We start from the raw sequence: 24,833 nt of genomic DNA, 5'->3' as shown, positions 1-24,833 counted from the left end.
TGAAATAAGTCAGACAGAGAAAAACAAATACTGTATGATTTATATGTGGAATGTAAAAACAAAACAAATGAACAAACATAAAACAGAAACAGAGTCATAGATACAGAGAACAAACAAACGACTGCTGGAGGGGAAGGGGCTGAGAGGAGGAGAGAAAAAGGTGAGGGAGATTGAAGTACAAACTTCCAGTTGCAAAAATAAATGAGTCATGGGTATGAAATGTACAGTATTGGGAATATAGTCAATAATTATGTAATATCTTCATATGGTGACAGATCATAGCTAGACTTACTGTGGTGACCATTTTGAAATGTATAAAAATATGAAATCACTAAATTGTGTAACAGGAACTAACATGTTGTTGGTCAATTATACTTCAAAACCAAATAAACAAACTCACAGAAGAGATCAGATTTGTGGTTATCAAAGGTGGGGAATGAGGGGAGGGGGAACTAGATGAAGGCAGTCAAAAGGTACAAATTTCCAGTTATAAGATAAATAAGTAACAGGGAGGTAATGCACAACATGATAAATGTAATTAACACTTTTATATATGAAACTTAAGAGACTAAATCCTAGGAGTTCTCATCATAAAAAAAAAATTATGTATCTATATGAGATGATGGATGCTTTCTAAACTTACTGTGACAATCTTTTCATGGTGTATGTAAGTCAAATCATTATGCTGTACACCTTAAATTTCATACAGTGCTAATGTCAATTATATATCAATAAAGCCGGAAGGAATGAAGTACTGATACATACTGCAACATGGATGAACCTTGAAAACATTATGCTAAGTGAGAGAAGCCAGACACAAAAGGCCACGTATTGTATGATTCCATTTATATGAGATATTCAGAATAGGCAAATCCATAGAGACAGAAAGTTGATTAGTAGTTGCCGGGGAAAGGGAGATGGGAGTGACTGCTGATGGGTATGGGATTTCTTTTTGTAATGATAAAAATGTTCTGGAATTAGCCATGATGGCTGTACAACCTTGTGAGTATACTAATATCTACTGAATTTGTAAAGATGAATTTTATGATATATGAATTATATCTCAATTTTTTTAAAAAAGGGCTTATTTTACCTTTCCTTTGACAACAAAGAATACTTTTTTTTTTTCACCTTGGTCAATTTGATGGGAGAAAAAAAATCTGTATTTAATTTTCATCTTTTTATTAGCAATACAAAAATGTATTGATCATTTAATTTCTTCATTAGTGATTTCTCTGTTCACACGCTTTGTATGTTTTGGTACTAGGTGCTTTAAGTTGCCATAATGTTTTGTAAAAGCTCTTCAAATTTAAGGTCATTAACCCTTTGCCATTTTCTTAATTTGTCATTTGCCTTTTAATTTTTTTATGGTGTCTGTCTTATACAAGTTTTTTATTTTTACATAATCAAAATCATTCACCTTTCTCTTCATGATTTTTGTCTATTGTTTTAACTCTTTTAAATCCCCACCCTTCCACCCTCCTGATCCCACCAATTGTAGGACATGAGAAATATATTTTATTCTTCTGTTTGTTAATGACTGTTTAATTTTCTTATATTTCATTTTTAAGTGGAGAATAAGCAACAACACTACAAGGGAGTCTAGACGCTTACTTTCCTGTGATGGCCACTTCTAAATGTTCTCTCCTAGGGAAGGAAAACACAAATAGGGAAGTTTCCGAGAAAGCCCACAAACTCAAATTCCAGATCCAATCACACTGGCAAGCACAGTTGTTTCTTCACAGGAGTCCTTAGAAGGACAGGTGAAGAAAGCCTATCAATTGTTTTATCTCAGTACCTGACACAGAGTAGGTGCTCATTAACTGTCAGCTGTTATATTAAACCCATTGGCTATGTTCTACCTCAGTCTGGATGAACTGGGCCTGGCCGACCCAGGTGGGGCCCGTGGAGGTGCGGCATTCTCAGCTGAGGATAGGACACACTAATTGCTGCATTTTCCCGTGGTCTGCAGGGCTCCCTGCATCATACCCCATAATGACTAAGAATTCTTCCTTGGAATGTGGTAGGAGAGGAACCACAGGCAAAGATTCCAATTTGATAACCTTCCTCTAGGCTTTCACATTATTTTCCTAAAAGTGACTTGGATTTCTCCTGTCTTGTCCAAAGCTCCAGGACCTCTTTTTATGTGTTATCTAACAATGGAACTTGGTAAAAATGAACATAACCTACCTAATCTTGATTTGCTTTCCTGATAAAAGGGAACCAACCTGTCTTAAAATTTATATCCTTCCTATCAAGACATTTTTGTTTTCTGAACCTTGCATACTTTTATATATTCTCTAATCTACAAAATAATTATGGGGGGGGGGGCATGAATGACAGGATCAGAAATGGTTCTCTTAAAGCTCTGCCTGCTTGGAAATCCGAATGGAAATATTGATTCCCTACGGGACTTACCTTAGGGATAACCACCTAACTCAAGAGAGAAATATATCAATCTGTTAGGTGATATTACACTACAATAATCCTAACTCAGATTTTTAATCATGAAACCATATGTATTACTAATTTTTGATTAGCCCTTTGCTGTTTATCTCTATTTGTGAAGAGGGCATTTTAGTATGTTTATTGAGATGCAATTAACACATACCATTGTTTAAGTTGTATAACATGGTGATTTGATACACATGTATACTGCAAAATGATTACCATAATAAAGTTACTTAATACATCCATCACAGAACTACTATTCTCTTTTGTAGCGAGAATATTTAAGATCTACTCTTAGTCATTTTCGAGTATATAATACAGTATTGTTAACTATAGTCATCATGCTGTATACTGAATCCCCAGAACTTATTCATCTTATAACTGAAAGTTTATTCCCTTTGACCAACTTCTCCCAATACCCCCACCCCTCAGCCCCTGGAAACCCCATTCTACTCTCTATTATTATGAATCTGACTTTTTTAAGATTCCACATCATAAGTGACATCATATCAGTATTTGTCATTTTCTGTCTGACTTATTTTACTTAATATAATACCCTCAAGTTCCATTCATGTTGTCACAAATGGCAGGATTTTCTTTATTATGGCTGAATAATATTCCTGTGTGTGTGTATCACACTTTCTTTACTTATTCATCCTTTGGTGGACACTTAGATTGTTTCCATATCTTGGTTATTGGGAATACTGCTGCAATGAACAATGGATATCTCTTCGAGATAGTGATTTCATTTCTTTTGGACATATACCCAGAAGTGGGATGCCTGGATCATATGGCAGTTCTATTTTTAATTTTTTGAGGAACCTCCATTCTGTTCTCCATGGTGGTTATATTCCCACCAACGGTGTACAAGAATTCCCTTTTCTCCATATCCTTGCTAACACTTGTGATCCCTTGTCTTCTTCATGATGTTATCTTCTTGTGATCTCTTGTCTTCTTGAATGGCCATCCAAATAGGTGTGAGGTGATATCTCACTGTGGTTTTGCTTTGCATTTCCCTGATGATTAGTGATGTTGAGTACCTTTCCATGTACCTGTTGGCCATATAAATGTCTTCTTTGGAAAAGTATCTATTGACTTCCTCTGCCCATTTTTTAGTCAAAAATAATCATATTAATCTTTAACCCACTTGTTTCTCAACATAGGTTCAACCTCTGATAAGAGTTCTTAGTAGTGTCAGCACAAGAGTGGGTAAACACCAAATTATATCTGTTTTTTTGATAGCGTAGCCTGGTGATGTTCAGCCTGGGTTTTATAGAACCTATACTTTCTTAGTTGGCATCTAATTGCCACGTTTAAGAGATAGACTTTGGAATCTCACAGATTTGGGGCCATATCCTAACATATGACTTATAACCTGTGCAAATGTGGCAAATAACCTTTCTAAGTTTCCGTCTCCTAATCTATAAAAGTATGAATAATTATAGCTTCCTTGAGGATTAAGTGAAATAATATATGTAAAGCACTTTCATAGTTCTTCAAGTGTGCTAATTAAAAAAAAAAAAGTAATGAGAAGGGCAATTCCTTTCAAGATGGAGTAAACATACTCCACCCCATTTCTCACACTGAATACAACTAAAAACCTGGGACAGAACTCATGGAGCAGTTATATGAAGACACTGAAAAGTAAATGGTAGCAGACTGACTAGGGAAAGGATATAGAATTGGAATTACCCCCCAAACAGTAGTGAGTTTCTCATTTTTCTTTCCTCTGATATCTCCTAGCCTAGATCAAAGGCAGTCTAAAACCCAGAACTGTGCACTAGGTATGGAGAGAAAGAGCTTTAGGAAATGCTCTTTCTTATTTATCTTAAAAACAAACAAACAAACAAACAAACAAACAAAAAGGACTTCCCTAGTGGTGCAGTGGTTAAGAATCTGCCTGCCAACACAGGGGACATGGGTTCGATCCTGGGCTGGGAAGATCCCACATGCCGTGGAGCAACTAAGCCCATGTGTCACAACTACTGAGCCTGTGCTCTAGAGCCTCTGAGCCACAACTACTGAGCCCATGTGCCACAACTACTGAAGCCTGAGCACCTAGGGCCCTTGCTCCGCAACAAGAGAAGCCATTGCAATGAGAAGCCCGTGCACTGCCATGAAGAATAGCCCCCTCTTGCTGCAACTAGAGAAAGCCTGTGTGCAGCAACGAAGAACCAACGTAGCCAAAAATAAATAAAATTTTTAAAAAAAGATTGTTGGTCCCTATGGGAAATTCCCTATTTCTGCTTGTTTGTTTGTTTGTTTGATTTTTCCTTTCTCTCAATCCCAGCTCCCAGGCAATCCTTCAGCAGCTGCAAAGGCAGTAGCAACCAAACAGAGAGCTAAAACTTTGAGGAAGAGGAACTCATCTCTGGTCAGAGAAACTGTGGTTGCAAGGATATCCCCATTGCTTTTTTTTCTCTTTCTGTCCTCTTGCTGCTCAGTACTGGAGGCACGTAGTCGTGGGAAATATACAGTAGAATTAAAGTGTGGCTTTCTAGCCAGAGGAAGAGGAAGGAAAACCTCTGGGACCCAGAAACAGTAGGGAAGAAGCACAGAGAGGAGGGAACTTAAGAAAACAATTGCATAAAATTTTATCTGAAATGAGCTCACCCACCAGATGATCCATATGTATAAATGTGACCTTAAACGTTCTACCGAAAATTTTGAGAAGTGAATTCCAGGGGAAACCATTGCCCAGACCCCTTGGTCATGGGGTGGTGCACAAGTAGGGCAGAGCCAAATATTGCTGCAAAGGTTTTGAAACTAAACTGACATTAGAACCATAGTCCACAGAAGTCAGGTGGGAAAACTATTACCCAAAACTAACCAGGTTAACTGCTTTTAAAAAAAAGTTCCCCATGAGATTTAAACAAAACTGAAAATCACATACAATAATATTAAAAATTGCTAATATACAGCACAAAATTTCTCACAAGTGAGGAAGAAAGAAAAGCTCAATATTTGGCAAAAGAAAAGGCAATTAAGTAATACTAAACCTTGGGTAACCAGATGTTATGAATTCTCAAAGACTTTGAAGTGGCAAAACTAACCATGCTCCAAAAAATAAAGGCAAACACTCTTAAAAAGAATAGAAAGATTAAAAAGCTTTGTAGAAAAATAGAAGATGAAAAAAAAGAACCAAAAGAAATTTTACAATGGAAAAATACAATAACCAAGATAAAAAATTCACTGATGGCTGCACTGGTACAGTTGAGATGCGAGGAAAAAGTCAGTGAACTTGAATATGTAGATCAATAGAAAATTTTCAGTCTTAACAACAGAGAGGAAAAATAACTGGGGGGAAAAAAGAACAGAGCCTCAAAGTCTTGTAGAACAATACCAAATGGTTTAACAATTGTGTCATAACAGTTCCAGTAGGAAAGGAGAAATAGTGTTGTCCAGAAAAAAATTTGAAGAAATTAGGGCTGACAACTTTCAAAATGTGGCAATGACATGAACTTCTACATTCAAAAATCTCACCATACCCCAAAAGCGTAAATTCAAAGAAATGCACATCAAGACATATCATAATCAAACTGCTAAAAAATAAAAACAAAGGGGGCTTCCCTGGTGGCACAGTGTGTTACAAATCTGCCTGCCAGTGCAGGGGACATGGGTTCAAGCCCTGGTCCAGGAAGATACCACGTGCCGTGTAGCAACTAAGCCCATGCGCCACAACTACTGAACCTGTGCTCTAGAGCCTGCGGCCACAACTACTGAGCCCACGTGCCGCAACTACTGAAGCCCGTGCACCTAGTGCCTGTGCTCCGCAACAAGAGAAGCCACTGCAATGAGAAGCCTGTGCACCGCAAAGAAGAGTAGCCCCCACTTGCCACAACTACAGAAAGCCCGTGTGCAGCAACGAAGACCCAACACAGCCAATAAAAACAAAACAAAAAACAAAAAACAAAACCAAACAAAGGAAAAAGTCTTGAAAGCATCCAGAGAAAAACAATGCATCATATATAAGGGAACAACAATTTGAATAACAATGGATTTCTCATCAGAATCATGAAGGATAGAAGGCATGACAAAATGTTTAAAATGCTGAAAGAAAGAACTGTCATACCATAATTCTATATCCAGCAAAAATATTCTTCAGAAATGAAGATGACATAGAGACATCCTCAATGAAAGAAAACTAAGAGAATTCATCTCTAGCAGACTTTCTTTAAAAGAAATACTAAAGGAAATACTTCATATGTAAAGGAAATGATACCAGGAAGAAACCTGTACCATCAGGAATGAAGGAAGAACAATAGAAATGATAAATATCTGAGTAAATAAAAGGCTTTTTTTCTCCTTAAATCCTTTAAAAAATGTAGAAAGGTTGAAAGCAGAAATCATAACATTGTCTGATGAGATTTCCAATGAATGTAGATGTAACACATATAGTAACTACAACTTAAAGACTGAGGATAAAGGGACTGATTTGTTGGTAAGTTTTTTTACATTCCACTGGAACTGGTAAAATATTAATTCTAAGTAAACTGTGAAAGTTAAGTATGTATATATAAATTCCTAGTGGGACCACTAAAAGAATGTACAAAGAAATATAGTAAAAAACACAACCAATAAATTAAAATGTAAAACTAAACAATATTTAAATAACCCAAAGGAAGGTAAAAAAGTTGAACAAAAAACAGAGGGAAGAAACAGAAAAACAAATAACACAATGTTAGACCTAATACAAACATCAATGCTTCAGTGTAACTGGTGTACATATACCAATTATAAGATAAGAGTAAGATTAGATTAAAAACAAGACCTAAAAGAAACCTATTATATGTCAATTACATCTCAATAAAAAATTAACTCAGAATGGTATATATGTATAAGTGTAAAACACAAAACTATGAAACATTTAAAAGAAAACATAGGAGAAAATCCTCATGATTTTGGCTTAGGCAAAGCATTAAGATATAACACCAAAGCACCAGTCTATTAAAAAATTTTGATAACCTGGACTCTAAATTAAAACTCTTTTTTTTCTGTAAAAGGCACTGATGAAAGAATGAGAAAAAACAAGTTACAAATAGTGAAAAAATATTTGCAGGTCTCATATCTAACAAAGGATTTGTATCAAAAATATAAAAAGAACTCTCAAAACTCAACAGTAAGAATGCAACAACCCAATTTTAAAACCTGATGATGAAACCAGTGGCAGGGCAAGAATAAAGATGCAGATGTAGAGAACAGACTTGGGCGGGGGGGTGGGGGGTGGGGGAGGCACAGGTGAAGGAGAAGCTGGGATGAAGTGAGAGATAGCATTGACATATATACACTACCAAATGTAAAACAGATAGTTCGTGGGAAGCTGTTGCATAACACAGGGAGATCAACTCGATAATTGGTGATGACTTAGAGGGGTTGGATACGGAGGGTGGGAAGGAATCGTGGGAGGGATGGGATATGCGGATATATGTATAAATACAGTTGATTCACTTTGTTGTACAGCAGAAACTGGCACAACAGTGTAAAGCAATTATACTCCAATAAAGAGTATTAAAAAAAAACTAAGGGAATAATTTCAACAGATACTTCACCAAAAATGATATAGAAATGGTAAATAAGCACATGAAAAGATGTTCAACATCACTAGCCATTAGTAAAATGCAAATTAAAACCACAATGAGAAACCACTATACAATGGCTAATCAAATGGCTAAAAAATTTTTTTAAATAAAATACCAAATGCTGACAAGAATGTGAAGCACCTAGAACTCTCATATGTTGCTAATGGGAATGAAAAATGGTACTGCCATTCTGGAAAAACTCTGGAGTATTTTATAAAGTTAAACATACACTTGCCATATGACCCAACAGTCCCATTCTTGGTATTTACCCTAGAGAAATGAAAACATATGTTCACCCAAAAACCTGTGCATGAATGTTAATAGCAGCTCTATTCATAAACACAAATACTGGAAAAAGCCCAAATGTCCTTGAACAAATGAAGGGATAAACAAGCTGCGGATATCCATATAATGGTGTACTACTCAGTAATAAAAAAGAGTAAATCAAAGATACATGTGACTACATGAATGAATCTCAGTGACATTATGCTAAGTGAAGGAAGCTAGTCTCAAAAGGTTACATACTCTCTGATTCCATTTATATGACATTCTGGAAAAGGTGAAACTACAGGAACAGAGAATAGAACAATGGCTACCAAGGCTTGTGGTGAGGGAAGGGTTTGGCTAAAAGGAAAGCAAAAAGGAGGTGTTCTCTTTTGCTTTCCTTTTAGCCAACAATTTGTGATAAAACTGTTCTGTATCCTTATACTGCGGTGGCAGTTACATGAAATTATGCACATATTAAAACTGTATACCAAAAAAGTCTATTTTTACTATATGTAAATTTAAAAAATAATTTTAAAATAGTAGCAATTGATACAGTTTATATATTGTTCCAGATAAGATTTTAAATGATTTCCTTTAGTTGTAAATTGCTTGGCTAATTATCTTAAGCTAAATATAAACGGTAGGAAAAACATTCACTGGCTTCCCTGGTGGCACAGTGGTTGAGAATCTGCCTGCCAGTGCAGTGGACACGGGTTTGATCCCTGGTCTGGGAAGATCCCACATGCTGGAGCAACTAAGCCTGTGCAACACCACTACTTAGCCTGCGCTCTAGAACCCGCGAGCCACAACTACTGAGCACATGCACTGCAACTACTGAAGCCCTCATGCCTACAGCTTGTGCCCCACAACAAGAGAAGCCACCGCAATAAGAAGCCCGCGCACCACAATGAAGAGTAGCTCCTGCTCAGCACAACTAGAGAAAGCCCGTGTGCAGCAGTGAAGACCCAATGCAGCCAATAAAAATAAACAATTAAAAAAAAAGACCACATCTGTGTGTTTGTTTAAAAAAAAGAAAAACATTTGCTGCCAGAACTTACTTAAAGGTGAGCCTCAATCCTTAAAAAGCTGCTCACCTTAAATTCTCCTTTTTATCCTCTGATGCTCTCACTTTCTTTCCCATCTCTCTTGGGTGCTCTACTCTGTCTCCTCTTCTCTCTCCCCCTTCTTTTCTATGCTTTTATCTTTATCCTAGCTTAATTGATCATATTTTAACCCAAGGTATATATTTTACACTATATATTTTGCAACTAAAAAATAAAAGCTTATACTCCTTATTCTTTTTTGTTTACTTTGAATGACTTGAACATTTTATATTTCTCTCTTAACATTAAAATATTCTGTCAAATCACTTAAAGTTGACTTTTACCCATGAATGATTTTCAAAGCTGACATTTCCCCCTTAGTTGCTCAGGGGCTCTCAAGAAAAAAGAAAAACATTCCCCCGCAGTCAACTGAAAAGGCAGATTTTTTCCCCTTAAAGTTGATGTAAATTTCATTGTCTTATGAAGATTAAGCTTTATATAAACTAGATTCTTTTTTAAAAAATTACATCAAAAGTGAAATTGCATATTTTTAAAAAATTTGAGAGGCACAGAAAACAACAGTGCATTCATTTTTAGGTAAACAACCCTTTGAAGCCAACATATTTGTTTGCAACCAAATAGCTATATATAAAGCAATCATCTAAGAGATTGATTTAAGGTTAACTTGGAAATGGTTGGTGTCACATAGGCAGCCACCTGTATTTAAAGGTGATAGTCAGGAATTAAAATGAGCGATAGGAAAGATGTCGGATTAAGAAGAAAAATGGGTTTGGGAGATTGTATTAAGAAAAAGACTTTAACTAGACTTATTGTGGTGATGATTTCACAATATATACAAATATTGAATCATTATGTTGCACACCTGAAACTAACATAATGTTATAAGTCAATTATACCTCAATATGAAAAGAAAAGAAAAAGAGACAAGCTGTATTAAGAAAAAGATGAAGGAAAAACTTGCTTGTGGATTTACAAGCTAAAAGCTAGAAAATTTTGGTAGACTAAGCATTTCTGTACTAACAGAAAATGTAAGCCAGCTCATCATATAACAAGATAGTTTGTTTTCTTTTTTGCATAAACCAAAGAGAAAAGATGTCTTACTCTTATCTCCACTGCCATCTTCATGTTTTCTTCCACTGTCCTCCTCATTTTCATCTTCTGAGTTTTCTACTTCCTGAATAACCATCCTTTTCCCCTTGGTTTGAGTTTTAGATGCAGGTTCAGAAGTTTTTAGATCTCTTTCAACCTCTGACAAGGTTTTCTGCAACATAATCACCACATTAAAGAAAAAATTTTCCTTTAGTAAAAAGTATAACCATTCTTACAGGTTAGAATATGAAGATATTAAAAAGTGAATACAGATAACTAAGATAAAGCTTCTTATGGTGGTCTTTATTTTTCTTTTCAGACAACTTCACTGCTTTGTCTGATTACCATACAAGTCCACTGTAAAAAACTTAAGGCATAACAAATATAAAAAAAGGAAGAAAAAAATCATCTGAAATCCTGCCATTCAGGTAAACTATATTTTGATAATAATCTTCCTAGATATATTTCTATGCAAAAATACACAAAGAGATGTCCAGTTTTATACAAGTTAAACCATACTATACATGTTTTTTAAGAGTAATGTTGAAAGTTTTCATATTTTACGCCAACTAGAAATTTTTGAAAATATATCAAACCATTTTCCTTCCTTCCTCACGTTTAACAGCTTACTGAGGTATAACTGACATAAACTGCACATACTTAAAGAACACCGGTTTTAATAGGTTTTGACATGATAAACATATCCATCATTCATAACGTTTCTACCTTTTTGTTATGTTTCCCTTTTGTTCATCCCTGAAATCACTGTTCTTTCTGTCACGATAGATTAGTTTGCATTTTCTGTTTTTTTATATAAGTAGAATCATATTATATGCACTATTTTTGTCTGGTTTCTTTCACTTACCATAATTATTTTGAAATTTACCCATGTTTTATGTACCTAATCGTTCATTCCTTCTTATTGTTCAGCAGTATTCTATCATACTCACAAAATGATTTGTTTATCCATTCACCTATTGATGGACATTTTAGGCTGTTTTCAGTTTTGGGCAATTACAAATGAAGCCATTATAAACATTCATGCATAAATCTTTGTATAGACATATGCTTGTATTTTTCTTGGTAACTACTAGGATTGGAATGACTGGGTCATGCAGTAGGCGTATGACTGTTTTGTTTAACTTTTTAACTGTATTCCAAAGCAGTGGGATCATTTTACATTCCCAAGAGTTTCAGTTCCTCCACATCCCCAACACTTGGTACGGCCAATCTTTTTAATCTAGCTGTTCTAACAACTTTGTAGCGGTATCTCATGTGGTTTTAATTTATATTTCTCTGGTGACTAATGATATTGAGCATTTTTTCATGTGCTTATTTTCTATTCACAGGACTCTTCTGATGAAGCATCTCATCAAACATTTTGCTTATTTTTCATCAACCTGTTTTTCTTATTATTGAGTGTTGAGAGTTCTGTATATATTCAAGACACAAGCCCTTTGCTGGATATATGATTTGCAAATATTTTCTCCCAGTCTATGGTTTGTCTTTTTATTCTTCTGATAGAATCTTTCAAAGAGCAAAAGTTTTTAATTTTGATGAAGCCCAATTATCAACTTTTTATGTGTGTCATATCTAAGGAATATCTGTCTCATCCAAGGTCATAAAGATGTTCTGCTTTCTTCTAAAACTTTCATACTTTAGGTTTTATATTAAGGTATATGATCCACTTTGAGTTAATCTTTACATATGGTTAAGATAAAAATGCATTTGGTTAAGGCCCAAAGTTAATATGTAAACATGAAATTGTGTTAGATAGTGAAATTAAAGGTGGTTTTCCTTGCTCCAAATTTTTTCTTTTAGAATATTATAATGTTAACTTTTCAATAGACATACCATTTATAAAAAGGAAATACTATGGGGTCAAGATGTGTTCCTAAGCTGCACCCTAAACCTAATCCACTGAAATGCTGACTTGATAAATGCAGCTGATATAGTAGGGACATTAGCTGCCTCTCAGAGTGAGTTAGATAACCTGAAAGGTATGTGGAAACAGTGACAACTTATTGGTGGGAGACAGTTCTCCATGGGTTTCTCATGTTTCTGAATATATTGTGAGCAAAGGAACTAAACCACCTTTTTTTTTTTTTTTTTTTTTGGTTTATAACAACAGCAATATATTTCTCAGTTCTGGAGGCTTGGAAGTCCAAGATCAAGGTGCTAGCAGATTTGGTTTCTGGTGAGGGCCTGTTTCCTGGTTCACAGACAGCCATCTTCTTGTTGTGTCTGCACTTGGTGAAAGGAACCTAGATTATCATTTTAAGGATGTTTGTACTGAGAACAGCTCTGGGAAAGAGAATATTTCCCTTCAGAGGAGAGAAGCTTTGTTTGTTTTCCAGCAAAATAAAGATAATGTTTCCCTCTGGAATAGAGGTTTGGCAGATTTGCCTGTATCCCATTATAAAATATGGGTGTTGGGTTTTCTAAATTTGGGATTCCTCAGCTATGACGCAAATTCACCAAGTGTGTAGCACCTATGTGGGCCTTCTGCCGCCCCCACGGAACTTGGGGGCCAGGGTAACTGACATGACTTTGAAGCTCATTGGCTTGCCATGCCATGAGTAACAAAGTCTTTTTTTGCCTGACCCAGGAGTCTTATATATTCTTCTAGGCCATCTCACTAATTTTCAAATAGGGTAAAGTCTCAGACTCTTCACAGTTCTTGACACTTGCCTCTACTCTTTAGGCTTGAACACAGATCTCCTAAGTGCATATCTGAGTCAGTTTACTGTCAATGATGCTATGCTTACCATGCAAATTACAGAAAGAAACACTCTTTGGCCATCAAGCTCACGCCCAATCCTACCTAGGAAACTTCTACACCACGCTACATAATAAATTGAAATTAGCTCAAAGAAAAGAATTGCCTACAATGCTGCAGGAAAGAGAAAAGTATTTTTCCTTCAAGAATAAGTTTACGATTTTGGACAATTTAAGAGCCTGCTTTCTTCCACTTCAAACAGATGTTAACACTGGGAATGCCTGAGATGTACCTGATTCTGTGTCCTAATGCTCAACATCATTTATCCAGCAAGACTGATACCATTTTAATATAAACACAGAAACAGCAAACTACAGAACTAGGTGAGGTATCACTTTCTGTACTTACTTTGGCCAACTCATTATCAGGTTCAACAGCCAGTACTTTATTCAAATCTTCTATAGCTTCCTGGAGCTTGTTTTGATGTTTATATGTAGTGGCACGGCGCAGAAGAGCTGAAAATGTACCAAAGTAAATGTTAAAATAAATAAATGTTAAAATAATTTTAACATATGGGATTATGATTACAACACATTTTTCAAGTGTAAGAATATATGTAAGCACAGAAGAGTTTAGAATGCAATTGTGCCAATACACCCATTTTCATATTGTTGCAAATATAGAAAATGATACTGAGATAAGCAGAAGAGGCTGCATCAGACAACTGTCCCTGCCAACGACTTGGCCCTCTGGCGGCTCCAGGCCCTGCCAGCTCCTCCAAGGCCTGAGAGACTCCATACCTCAATCCTTCGGAGGCACCATGCTGTGTTGCAATATTGGGAGGCTCTTCACTAAACAATAACATGTTCCTCCTTATAATCATCACTAGTATCATTTCCACTTTATGAAAACTTAGAAGACCCTTCCTTTAAATTTAGTATATTACTGACTATACCTGACCCAGAATATGGGTAGTTAGTGAAGTCTTTACAGCACAGGGAATTGAAGGAATCCTGGTGATTAAGTCAGCTAGGTTCAGAAATTGAACACTTTGGCAATTTGTATCAGGGTTGTGTTTTGGTTTGGTTTTTTTGTTTTGTTTTGTTTTTTTGTAGGTTACAATATCTAATTTGATAATTTTTTAATACTGAAATGAATGCCTTCCTAGTCCCATCATTACTAATTATATAATGAGAGAATTTTGTATAATTAGCCATGATATTGAAAAGAATCAGGCTTGGTGATTCTGAAAAGTGAGATATTTATATATGATTTAATACACTATTTTATTTTTTTATTTTCTTTTAGATTTTTTTTTGATGTGGATCATTTTTAAAGTCTTTTTGAATTTGTTACAATATTGTTTCTGTTTTATGTTTTGGTTTTTTTGGCTACGAGGCATGTGGGATCTTAGCTCCCCGTACAGGGATCAAACCCGCACCCCCTGCATTGGAAGGTGAAGTCTTAACCACTGGACTACCAGGGAAAATACACCATTTTAAAACACAAATTTGACTAGTTTGATTTTAGTCTTAGAATGAGCCATGAAAATCTAAATAAATCATTTTATCATAAGTGTAATCAAAATTGTAGCATAAGTACAAGTTTAGCTACTAATATTCCTATTACTACTCAGATTTCAGAAGGGATTGTCCACAAAGAAATATTCATGATATAACAATTACCATGTTTTAAAGTGTTTTACTTTGGAAAATACTTTAGATTTACAGAAAGTTGCAAAGCTAATACAGATAATTCTCATATACCTTCACCCAGCTTTCCCTAATGCTAACATCTTATACAACTATGGTATTTTTGCCAAAACTGAGAAATCAACATTGGTACAATACTGTTAACTAAACTACAGGCTTTATTTGGATTTCACCAATTTCTCCACTAATGTCCTTTTTCTGTTCCAGGATATAATCAAATGCCACATTGAATTCAGAACAATTATTTTTTGAGTAAAAAATAAAGTTTAGGGACTCCCCTGGTGGCACAGTGGTTAAGAATGCACCTGCCATGCACCTCAACTACTGAAGCCCACGTGCCTAGAGCCCATGCTCCGCAACAAGAGAAGCCACTACACTGAGAAGCCCATGCACCACAACGAAGAGTAGCCCCCGCTCGCCACAACTAGAGAAAGCTTGCACAAAGCAACGAAGACCCAACGCAGCCAAAAATAAATAAATAAATCTTTAAAAAAGATTTAAAAAAATAAAGTTTTGAAGAGGAAGATATTTATCCACTTAAGAAGAAAACCTAAGACTTTTTGATGCTTTATGGCCGTAGTGATTGCCAGATGTGGCTCTGTCAAATCTGCTTCTTTTAAATAGCGAAGATTCTGCTGCCTAAGAAATTATTCAATCAAGGAAGAGTGAAAACAGAAGACCATTCTACTGGCAGAAGAGTGGCACAGTGCTTGAATGCGGACTCTGGAGTCTCATCCAGTGCTGCGTCCTGGCTCTGTCATTTACTAGCTGTGTGATCTTGGGTGGGCTGTTCAATCTCTCAGCGCCTCAGTGTCCTATTGTAAAATGAGTGTGCTAGTAACAGAACCTACATGTTTACTGAGCTGTCGTGAAAGTTAACGGATTTCACACACGTTCTACATGGCACAGGGCCTGGCACAGTGGTGGTGTGGCCCCATCAGGGGATCATAAAACCTTTACCAGGCACCTGCCTAAAGCTGGGAGCCCACCTGTGCTCTGTGATAGAGACAACATACAGGCCCAGGAGAACTCTACTGGGGAAAGGAGGGCAACACATGATGATGAGGCACCGGGATCCACCCTCAGCAAATCCATGGTTTCTGCTCACCCATGACTGTTGGCATGTGAAAAAAAAATTAAGTGGTTATATTTATCTGCATCCAGAAGTGTTTAAAGAAATAGCACGAGTCTATCATAATTTATGCCACTCCCTTCTGGAATGACTCCTTGATAACAGAAAAGGAGAGTGGCTTGGACCACAGCAAGGTGGTGCAGTCACTGAGCCAGGATATCAGAACAGAGGACAGGTGCTGGTGGAAAGATGTAGTCAGTTTTGGACATGTTTAATTTAAAATCTCTGTGGACATCTAGGTGGAAAAGTCCACAAAGTAGCTGGTAGAAAGTTCTAGAGCTCTGGTGTGGACTTACTGTATTATATTAATAAATATTTTTAAAATCTATATTAAGTTATACTTAAATTTATTTTTGAATAAAAAGATACAGTTCAATAAGCCAGTCACAAAAAGATAAATACTGTATGATTGCATTTATATGAGGTACCTAAAATAATAAAATCATAGAGACAGAAAGTAGACTGGTGGTTGCCAGAGGCTGGGGTGGGTGGAGAGAATAGAAAGTTGCTGTTTAATGGGTGCATTTTCAAGATTAAAATAGTTCTGGAGATGGATTGTAGAGATGATGGCACAACAATATGAATGTACTTAATACCACCAAACTATACACTTAAAAATGATTAAGATGGTAAATTTTATGTTATGTCAATCTTAGTACGATTTTTAAAAATTGAAAGGAAAAAATAAAACCACAAACCACAGTTCAAATGCAAGTGTGGGATATTTCTTTAAAAACACATGTACACTTTATTCAGTCATCTGGGATTATGAGCTACTTCAATGCAAATAATTAGGAACTTAAATTCCAAGTTTAACTTGAAATTAAAAGTAACTTGAGGGAGGTAATGATTCACATATATAAATCTGAGTTTCTTTGAAATATTTTTAGTGTAAACATGTGGTGTCTACAAATGATCTTTAATAGATCCTGCTACAAATTTAAAGGTGTTCTATGAATATTTTTTACCCTTTAAGTTCCCAGGTTCTAACTCCAAGACCTTTTCACAATCCTGAAAAGCACTGTTCCAGTTCTGTAGTTTGAGTTCTGCTTGAGCACGATTGTTATAGGCCGCTATGGTGGGAAGCACCGATATGCTCCTGTAAAAGAGACACTTAATGGCAACAAGCAGATGACAAGAAAACATAAGAGAGAAACTCAGCTAAAGTTGTAAGCAAAACAATCACAGCTCATGTTATGGGTGGAATTGTGTCCCCCCAAATTCATATGTTGAAGTCCTAACCCCCAGCACCTCAGAATGTAACTATACTTGGAGATAGTCTTTAAAGTGATAATTAAGTTAAAGTGAGGTCATGAGGGTGTTCCCTAATCTAATATGACTGATGTCATTATAAGACGAGATTAGGACACAGACATGCACAGAGGAAAGACCACTTGAAGACACAGAGAGAAGATGGCCATCTACAAGCCAAGGAGAGAGACCTCAGAAGAAACCAACCCTGCAGACACCTTGATCTCAGATGTCTAACCTCCAGAGCTATGAGAAAATACACTTCTGTTGTTTAAGCAGCTCAATCTGCGACAGTTTGTATGGCAGCTCTAGCAAACTAATACAGCATGCATGATCAATAGTAATAACATACTATTCTACAAACATACTAAATCAATGTTTACACAGATGCTTAAATATCCAGTTAAGAGGTTTAAAGTTTACTCTGGCTTTAGAAGTGACATGATCACTTTAAATACCCATAGATAGCCTAAAAAAATAGTTAACATCAAATATCAAATACATTTTTTTACTTTTTTTTGCCTTTAAAAAAGTTTTAATGATTGTTTGTTTTTTTAAATGTATAATTTGATATTTTTTTTCCTTATTAGTAATGTATATATGGCAATCCCAATCTCCCAATTCATCCTACCCCAACCCCCCACTGCTTTCCCTACTTGGTGTCCATATGTTTATTTACTTATTTTTACTCTTTAGGGAAAAGTTTCTAGTACAAAAAAAGGAGCAATCAACCATAACTAATATCCTTTATTGAACTGTTATCATGTTAACAGATACAAATTAGTCTGTCATCCAAAAGTAAATTTAGGGACTTCCCTGGTGGTGCAGTGGTTAAGAATCCACCTGCCAATGTAGAGGACACAGGTTCAATCCCTGGTCCAGGAAGATCCCAAATGCCATGGAGCAACCAGGCCTGTGCACCACAACTACTGAGCCCACGTGCCACAACTACTGACGCTCGGGCACCTAGAGCTCATGCTCCGCAATGAGAAGCCACCACAATGAGAAGCCCATGCATCACAACAAAGAGTAGCCCCTGCTCACTGCAACTAGAGAAAGCCTGCATGCAGCAACGAAGACCCAATGCAGCCAATAAATAAATAAATACAAAATTAAATTAGATAAAAGTAAATTTAAATCTAAGGAAATGATCATAATTTTATCAAAGGAATTTAATTGAAGGAAACAGAAAAGAGTAGCAGTAATTGAGGAACACAGACCTTAAGAGAGTAAATTTTGCTACATTAAGGGTATGAATGCAAAATAATGAATGAAAGGAAGAATTTAAAACCTACCTGGCTGTTGCTTAAAAAATTGATTTGGTATGCTGTAAAATAATGTATTCCTAGATATAGGAAAGATAAGGGTATCGGTGCACTGAATCTTCTAAATCCAGAAGAAAAAAAATGGAAAAGTCACAAAAAGTGTCCATTTACTAAGTTCATTAAAGATGAATATAAAGAAATTACATAGTTGGGTAGAGACCAAACATGGAAAATACATGTAAAAATAAATAACACAAGTACCTGACACAGTACTTCTCACACGCCAGGCACTAAACATTAAACTCATTTAATCCTCATTATAATCCATAGAAAAGGCTTTACTGCTCCTCCGATTTTACAGATGAGAAAATAGATGGAACAGAAAGGTTAAGTAACATGCCCAAGGCCACAAGCTTGGAAATAGTAGAGTAAGGATTCAAATCCCAACTGTCTACTCTAGCACCTGTTCTCTTTACCATCGTATTACCCTGCCTTTCAGCATGTTGTTTTATTTAATGCTCATAGATGCTCTGAGGTAGGCACTATTATAGCCTCATCACATTGAGAAGACTGAGGCAAGAGAGGTGAAGAATCTACCCAAAGTCAGAAAAGTGGCAGCTTGAGTTCTCTTAACCATTACAGTATGCTGCTTTAATTCTTCACCTCTATGATTTCTTCAAAGAGGAAGATAAGAAAAAGTTTGTTCCCTCTAGCAGACAAGAGATTCTCCACTAGTGGAAATCTACGAAAAGAGAGAGAACAATACCATAGCTGACATCCACCTGCCTGAACAGGGAAGGCTGTACTGAATGAATGATACCTCAGTATTCTCTTTACTTTGTATGTTCACTTAAACAGTTGAGCAAACTTCTTTAGAGGCAGAAACAACATTAAAAAAAAAATCTTCTTTCCAAAGATGGAAGCAAGATTGTACAGAGTTTAGTTCTAAGATAGCATTAGTGGTTCTATAAGCACAGTTTGTCTATAACAATATTTTAGGAAATTAGTTTACTTTTCATAGACTGTAAGAGCTTCATAAATTCACGTAAGCATACAATGAACAGCTACTATGAACCAGGTACTCTGCTGGGTATTAGGGATACAATGATATTTTAAAAATGACAAGTGGGCTCTGCTCTTACAGCGTTTACAGTCCAGTTAGTGCCAAATCACACACATTTGAATTGTACCTCCAAAAGGTACTACAAAGGAGAGGTAATATTACTATATGAGTCTGTACATGGCGTGCAGGGGGTGGGGGTTGGAATTGAGTAGGGTGGAGGTTTAACCTAGGCTGAGAAGTAAAGGAAGACTTCCCCAAAGAAATGATGCATGGGCTGAGATCTGAAGAATAAGTAAGAATTATCTAAATCATGAGAAGAGGGAAGAGTGTTCTAGATAGAGGACCCAGCATACGCAAGGCCCTGTGGTGGGAGGTAGCATCATAAGTACTAGGATCGAGGTGGTGTGACTACAGAACCTGCATTCTTAACCTCTATGCTATATGAACATTCTGTTGAGTTCCATTCAGACAGCTTCTATTTTCTCTGTATAACAGTAAAGTTAGAACCTCTGTCAAAAGTGGAGGTGGAATGCAAGCTTGAAGATTTAAGAAAATTATTGAAAAAACAAGGCAAACACAAGTGAATTTATAATAAATCACAAGTACAATATCTTAAGTGATTCTGACAGATTATTTAGCTTATTTATATCATTCCAACAGTTAAATTTAAACATTATCATTTTTTTAAATGGGAAGTTTAAACCACAACGAAAATTGGCTCACCGAGTATAATACATCACAGCCTCTTCATAATCTCCTGAGTTAAAAGCTTCATTTCCTTTTTCCTTTTCACGAGTAGCAAGAAAATCCTTTTCCTTCTCAGTTAGACCTAGAAATAAATGTTACCTGCTATAAGTAAAAATATAACTTAGTAGAACTTTAACAAATTTAAATCCAAGAATGCTTATTTTAACAGAAGCAGAAAATTATAAAATAAAAGAAAATAAAAGGTTTCCTAAGTTTAGAGATATTTCTTTTTTTAAATCATTCAGAATTTTTGAAGGTTTAGATTTTTTAATAATTGTTTTACTTTAATGGTACTATACACCTGTAGACTTCAAGTGAAAAAAACTGCTCCATCTTTTTGTTCTGAGGCAAAAAGAAAAAAATTTGAGGGATTTGGAGGAAAAAGATTTGAAAAAGGGAATGAGAAATGAATTACAGTAAAAATAGGTTTATAGATATACATTTTTAAGTCTTACTAAACTTAAGTATCATAACTTACTCATAAAATTAAGAAGTTAAAGGATAGCATGGAATTTGTTAGAGATGGTCAGCTCTAGGAGAAAATCCATACGCTTTTCATGGAAATCTGCAGCACTTAAAAAGAATGTCTTTGGGTCAACAGCTTTTATCATATTTCAAAAAATTTAAAGACTACTAAATTATTCTTACTTCCCCCCAATTACCTGCTGTATCTAGTCTTGTGTCAATTTTAGACAAATGCGACTTGTTGTTTACTACAGTTTTGTCTTTGTAATCTTCATCGATTTTTGCACATTCTTTTTCCACGTCAAATCTTAAATGAAAGAATAATAAAAACTAGGGGAAAAAGCTCAATATTAACAAAAGAATAAAATTTATTATTTATATTCTTGTATTTGTATTACCATGCCTTTAGAAATAATATTCCAAGAATATATTACAGGTTTGTATTAGAAGTCATCTCTATCCTTTCCTAGAAAACATGGAATTTAGTGAGGATTTAAATATTAATCAGACCTAAACCGTGCTGAACTTTGTTATTAAAATTGTGACCAATTTCTCTTAATTTAAAAGTTTGTTGTTTTTTATCTTGGATGGGTATAAGTATTACATTAGTTATTTTTGGTTACTCTTTTAAATAAAAAAGGAGGCAGTAGTTTTTTATGTAATGAAAAAACAAAATCAAGCGTGCTTAATTCAAATAATCTTAGTACTCTACTGACATAACTTGGTATTTGATATGTTCAGCTTTAAAACAATAAAGAAGTTATTACAGTATTTTATGGTAGAGAATTTTTCAGCGACCATTTTCTATAAAGAAATATAAAACATACTTATCCCACTCTGCATAATCCCTCGGAATTTTCTTTTTAGCTGGTCTACTTTTTGAATTTTTTTCCTGAAAGAATAAAATTATATTTTATGAGATACGTAATATAAGATTAGCAGATTTTCCTATAAATATGAAGTATTGGATTAAGATACACAAATTGAATGGATAAGAAAAAAAAGTTACAACTTCAGTATTATAATTTTTAACATAACAATATACAGCAGGTTAAAAAGTGATTTTACATTCGTAGTTAATTATGAGAGTGATGGACAGGACTTTAAGTACATATAAAATTTTAAAACATATATGTTTGAAATGTGATTATTATTGATTTTCTTACAATAAAAAAGTACTAAACTATCATTTATTCTTTTAAAACCTAGGCATTGAAGAAATAAGAATAACTACTTTGCTGTGTTAGAGCTGTTTTGCTTGCAATGACAGACACCCAACTTGGACTAATTTTATTTAAAAAGAATAAATTATTGGCTTATGTAACCAAACTGATGAAAGGGCAGGGGAATTGCTGGATAAAGGATTAATATACCTTCTTTCTACAGCTCTCACTCTCTCCCTTTTCTCCTTCTCTCCCCCAGAAGTCTCTGCTTCTCTCTGCCGGATTTTGTTTTCCCTGCTGTCTGCTTGCTTTTTCTATGTACTAGGAAATGTGGCCACCCACAGTCTGGGATTATAACCTCACAGGCCTCCCAATCAGAAAGGAAAAGGAAAGTGACTCTTCTCTCCATCTTTAGTTAGAGAAATCCCAGGGAAGGACACTGACTGGCAAGCTTGCGTTATGGGCCCATCACTGACCAAGCACTAGTTTGCTCTTATTAAGTGGCTCAACTCAGGTCACATGTCCACTGCAAGCACCACCAAGGGAATGGAAAGAAAGCAAACAACAGTTCACAAGTAGTTTCTTAAATGGTTTCTTAAAAGTCATAATTTGAAACCATTTGAACGGGTCATTTATACAAGCACCATTTTGTAACATTGTACACTGGTCATTAGGAGTTACACAGATCTTCCAAATATTTCTATTATACAATTAAAAAATTATATCTCTTAAAACCCTAATGGAGCTCACTGACAGGCACACGAAAAGACGCTCAACATCACTAATCATCAGGGAAATGCAAACTAAAACCACAAGATATCACCTCACGCCTGTGAGAATGGCTATTATCAAAAAGACCATAAATAACAAATTTTAGAGAGGATGTGAAGAATAGGGAACCCTTGTACACTTAGTGAAAACGTAAACTGGTTCATCCACCGTGGAGAACAGTATGGCAGTTTCTCAAAAAACTAAAAATATAACTACCATATGATCCAGCAATTCCACTCCAGGGTAAATATTCGAATAAAATGCAAACACTAATTCAAAAAGATACATGTACCCCAATGTTCATAGCCGCATTATTTACAATCGCCAAGATCTGTAAGCAACCTAAGTGTCTATCAACAGATGAATGGATAAAGAAGTAGTGTATACATACATAAAAAAGAATGAAATCTCACTATCTGTAACAACATGGATGGACTTGGAAGGTATTATGCTAAGTGAAATAAGTCAGGCAGAGAAAGACAAATACTATATGATATCATTCATATGTGGAATCTAAAAAATAAAACAAACTAGTGAACATAAAAAGGAAACAGACTCACAGATACAGGGAACAAACTAGTGGTTACCAATAGGGGCAGAGAGGGGGCAAAATAGGAATAGGAGATTAAGAGGTACAAACTATCATGCATAAAATAAATAATCTGGACTTCCTAGGTGGCACAGTGGTTAGGAGTCTGCCTGCCAATGCAGGGGACATGGGTTCAATCCTTGCCCCAGGAAGATGCCACATGCTGTGGAGCAGCTAAGCCTGTGTGCCACAACTATTGAGCCTGTGCCCTAGAGCCCATGAGCCACAACTATTGAGCCCATGTGCCACAACTACTGAAGCCCAAGTGCCTAGAGCCCGTGCTCTGCAACAAGAGAAGCCACCACAATGAGGAGCTCGCACACCACAATGAAGAGCATCTCCCGCTCATAGCAACGAAGAACCCAATGCAGCCAATAAATGAATAAATAAATAAATTAAAAAAAAAAAAGAGGGCATTCTTTTTTTTTTTTTTTTGTATTTTTTTAGGGGGGTACACCAAGTTCAATCATCTGTTTTTATACACATATCCCCGTATTCCCTCCCTCCCTCGACTCCCCCCCCTCGAGTCCCCCCCACCCTCCCCGCCCCAGTCCTCTAAGGCATCTTCCATCCTCGAGTTGGACTCCCTTTGTTATGCTGCAACTTCCCATTGACTATCTATTTTACAGTTGGTATTATACATATGTCTGTGCTACTCTTTTGCTTTGTCTCAGCTTCTCCTTCGCCCCCTGCCCCCTCCCAAACCTCGAGTTCTCCAGTCCATTCTCTGTATCTGCATCCTTGTTCTTGTCACTGAGTTCATCAGTACCATTTTTAGATTCCGTATATATGGGTTAGCATACAATATTTGTCCTTCTCTTTCTTACTTCACTCTGTATGACAGACTCTAGGTCTATCCACCTCATTACATATAGCTCCATCTCATCCCTTTTTATAGCTGAGTAATATTCCACTGTATATATATGCCACATCTTCTGTATCCATTCGTTTGTTGATGGGCATTTAGGTTGCTTCCATGTCCTGGCTATTGTAAATAGTGCTGCAATAAACATTATCGTACAAGTTTCTTTTGGGATTATGGTTTTCTTTGGGTATATGCCCAGTAGTGGGATTACTGGATCATATGGTAGTTCTATTTTTAGTTTTTTAAGGAACCTCCAAATTGTTTTCCATAGTGGCTGTACCAGCTTACATTCCCACCAACAGTGCAGGAGAGTTCCCTTTTCTCCACACCAAAAAGAGGGCATTCTTTAAAAAAATAAAATAAAATAAATAATTTATAAGGATATACTGTACAGCAGAGGGAATATAGCCAATATTTTATAATAACTATAAATGGAGTATAACCTTTAAAAATTGTGAATCACTATAACACCTGTAACTTGTATACTATTGTACATTAACTATATCTCAAATTCTAAAAAGTAGAAAAAAAAATCCTCATGGAGCTCATCATAAAAGTCATTAAGTATCTTCTTTAAGGGGAAATTTTTTTTGTCACAAGTATTGGAGAGCCCCATAAGAATATGAAACACTCTGAATTCC

The 24,833-nt window shown here is 35.8% G+C and overlaps 1 protein-coding gene across 2 annotated transcripts in view; it reads right to left on the bottom strand.

The window, feature by feature from the left end:
* The window catches only part of SPAG1 (sperm associated antigen 1), a 79,318-nt gene that overhangs the window by 37,834 nt on the left and 16,651 nt on the right, over positions 1-24,833 (bottom strand). The window contains exons 6-11 of one of the 2 annotated variants that reach the window (XM_057735185.1): positions 21,632-21,696; positions 21,002-21,111; positions 20,316-20,421; positions 16,982-17,112; positions 13,578-13,684; positions 10,463-10,622 (exon numbers count right to left, since the gene is read on the bottom strand). In XM_057735185.1, coding sequence (XP_057591168.1) covers positions 10,463-10,622; positions 13,578-13,684; positions 16,982-17,112; positions 20,316-20,421; positions 21,002-21,111; positions 21,632-21,696 — 679 coding nt within the window. Of the gene's footprint in view, positions 1-10,462; positions 10,623-13,577; positions 13,685-16,981; positions 17,113-18,559; positions 18,610-20,315; positions 20,422-21,001; positions 21,112-21,631; positions 21,697-24,833 lie in introns of both variants that reach the window. The other variant, XM_057735186.1, reaches the window with a different exon arrangement.

This window comes from Hippopotamus amphibius, chromosome 5, assembly GCF_030028045.1.
Source record: "Hippopotamus amphibius kiboko isolate mHipAmp2 chromosome 5, mHipAmp2.hap2, whole genome shotgun sequence".
NCBI lineage: Eukaryota > Metazoa > Chordata > Mammalia > Artiodactyla > Hippopotamidae > Hippopotamus > Hippopotamus amphibius.
The sequence above is the reverse complement of the archived record's forward strand: the minus strand, read 5'-3'. Positions and strand labels throughout refer to the sequence as shown.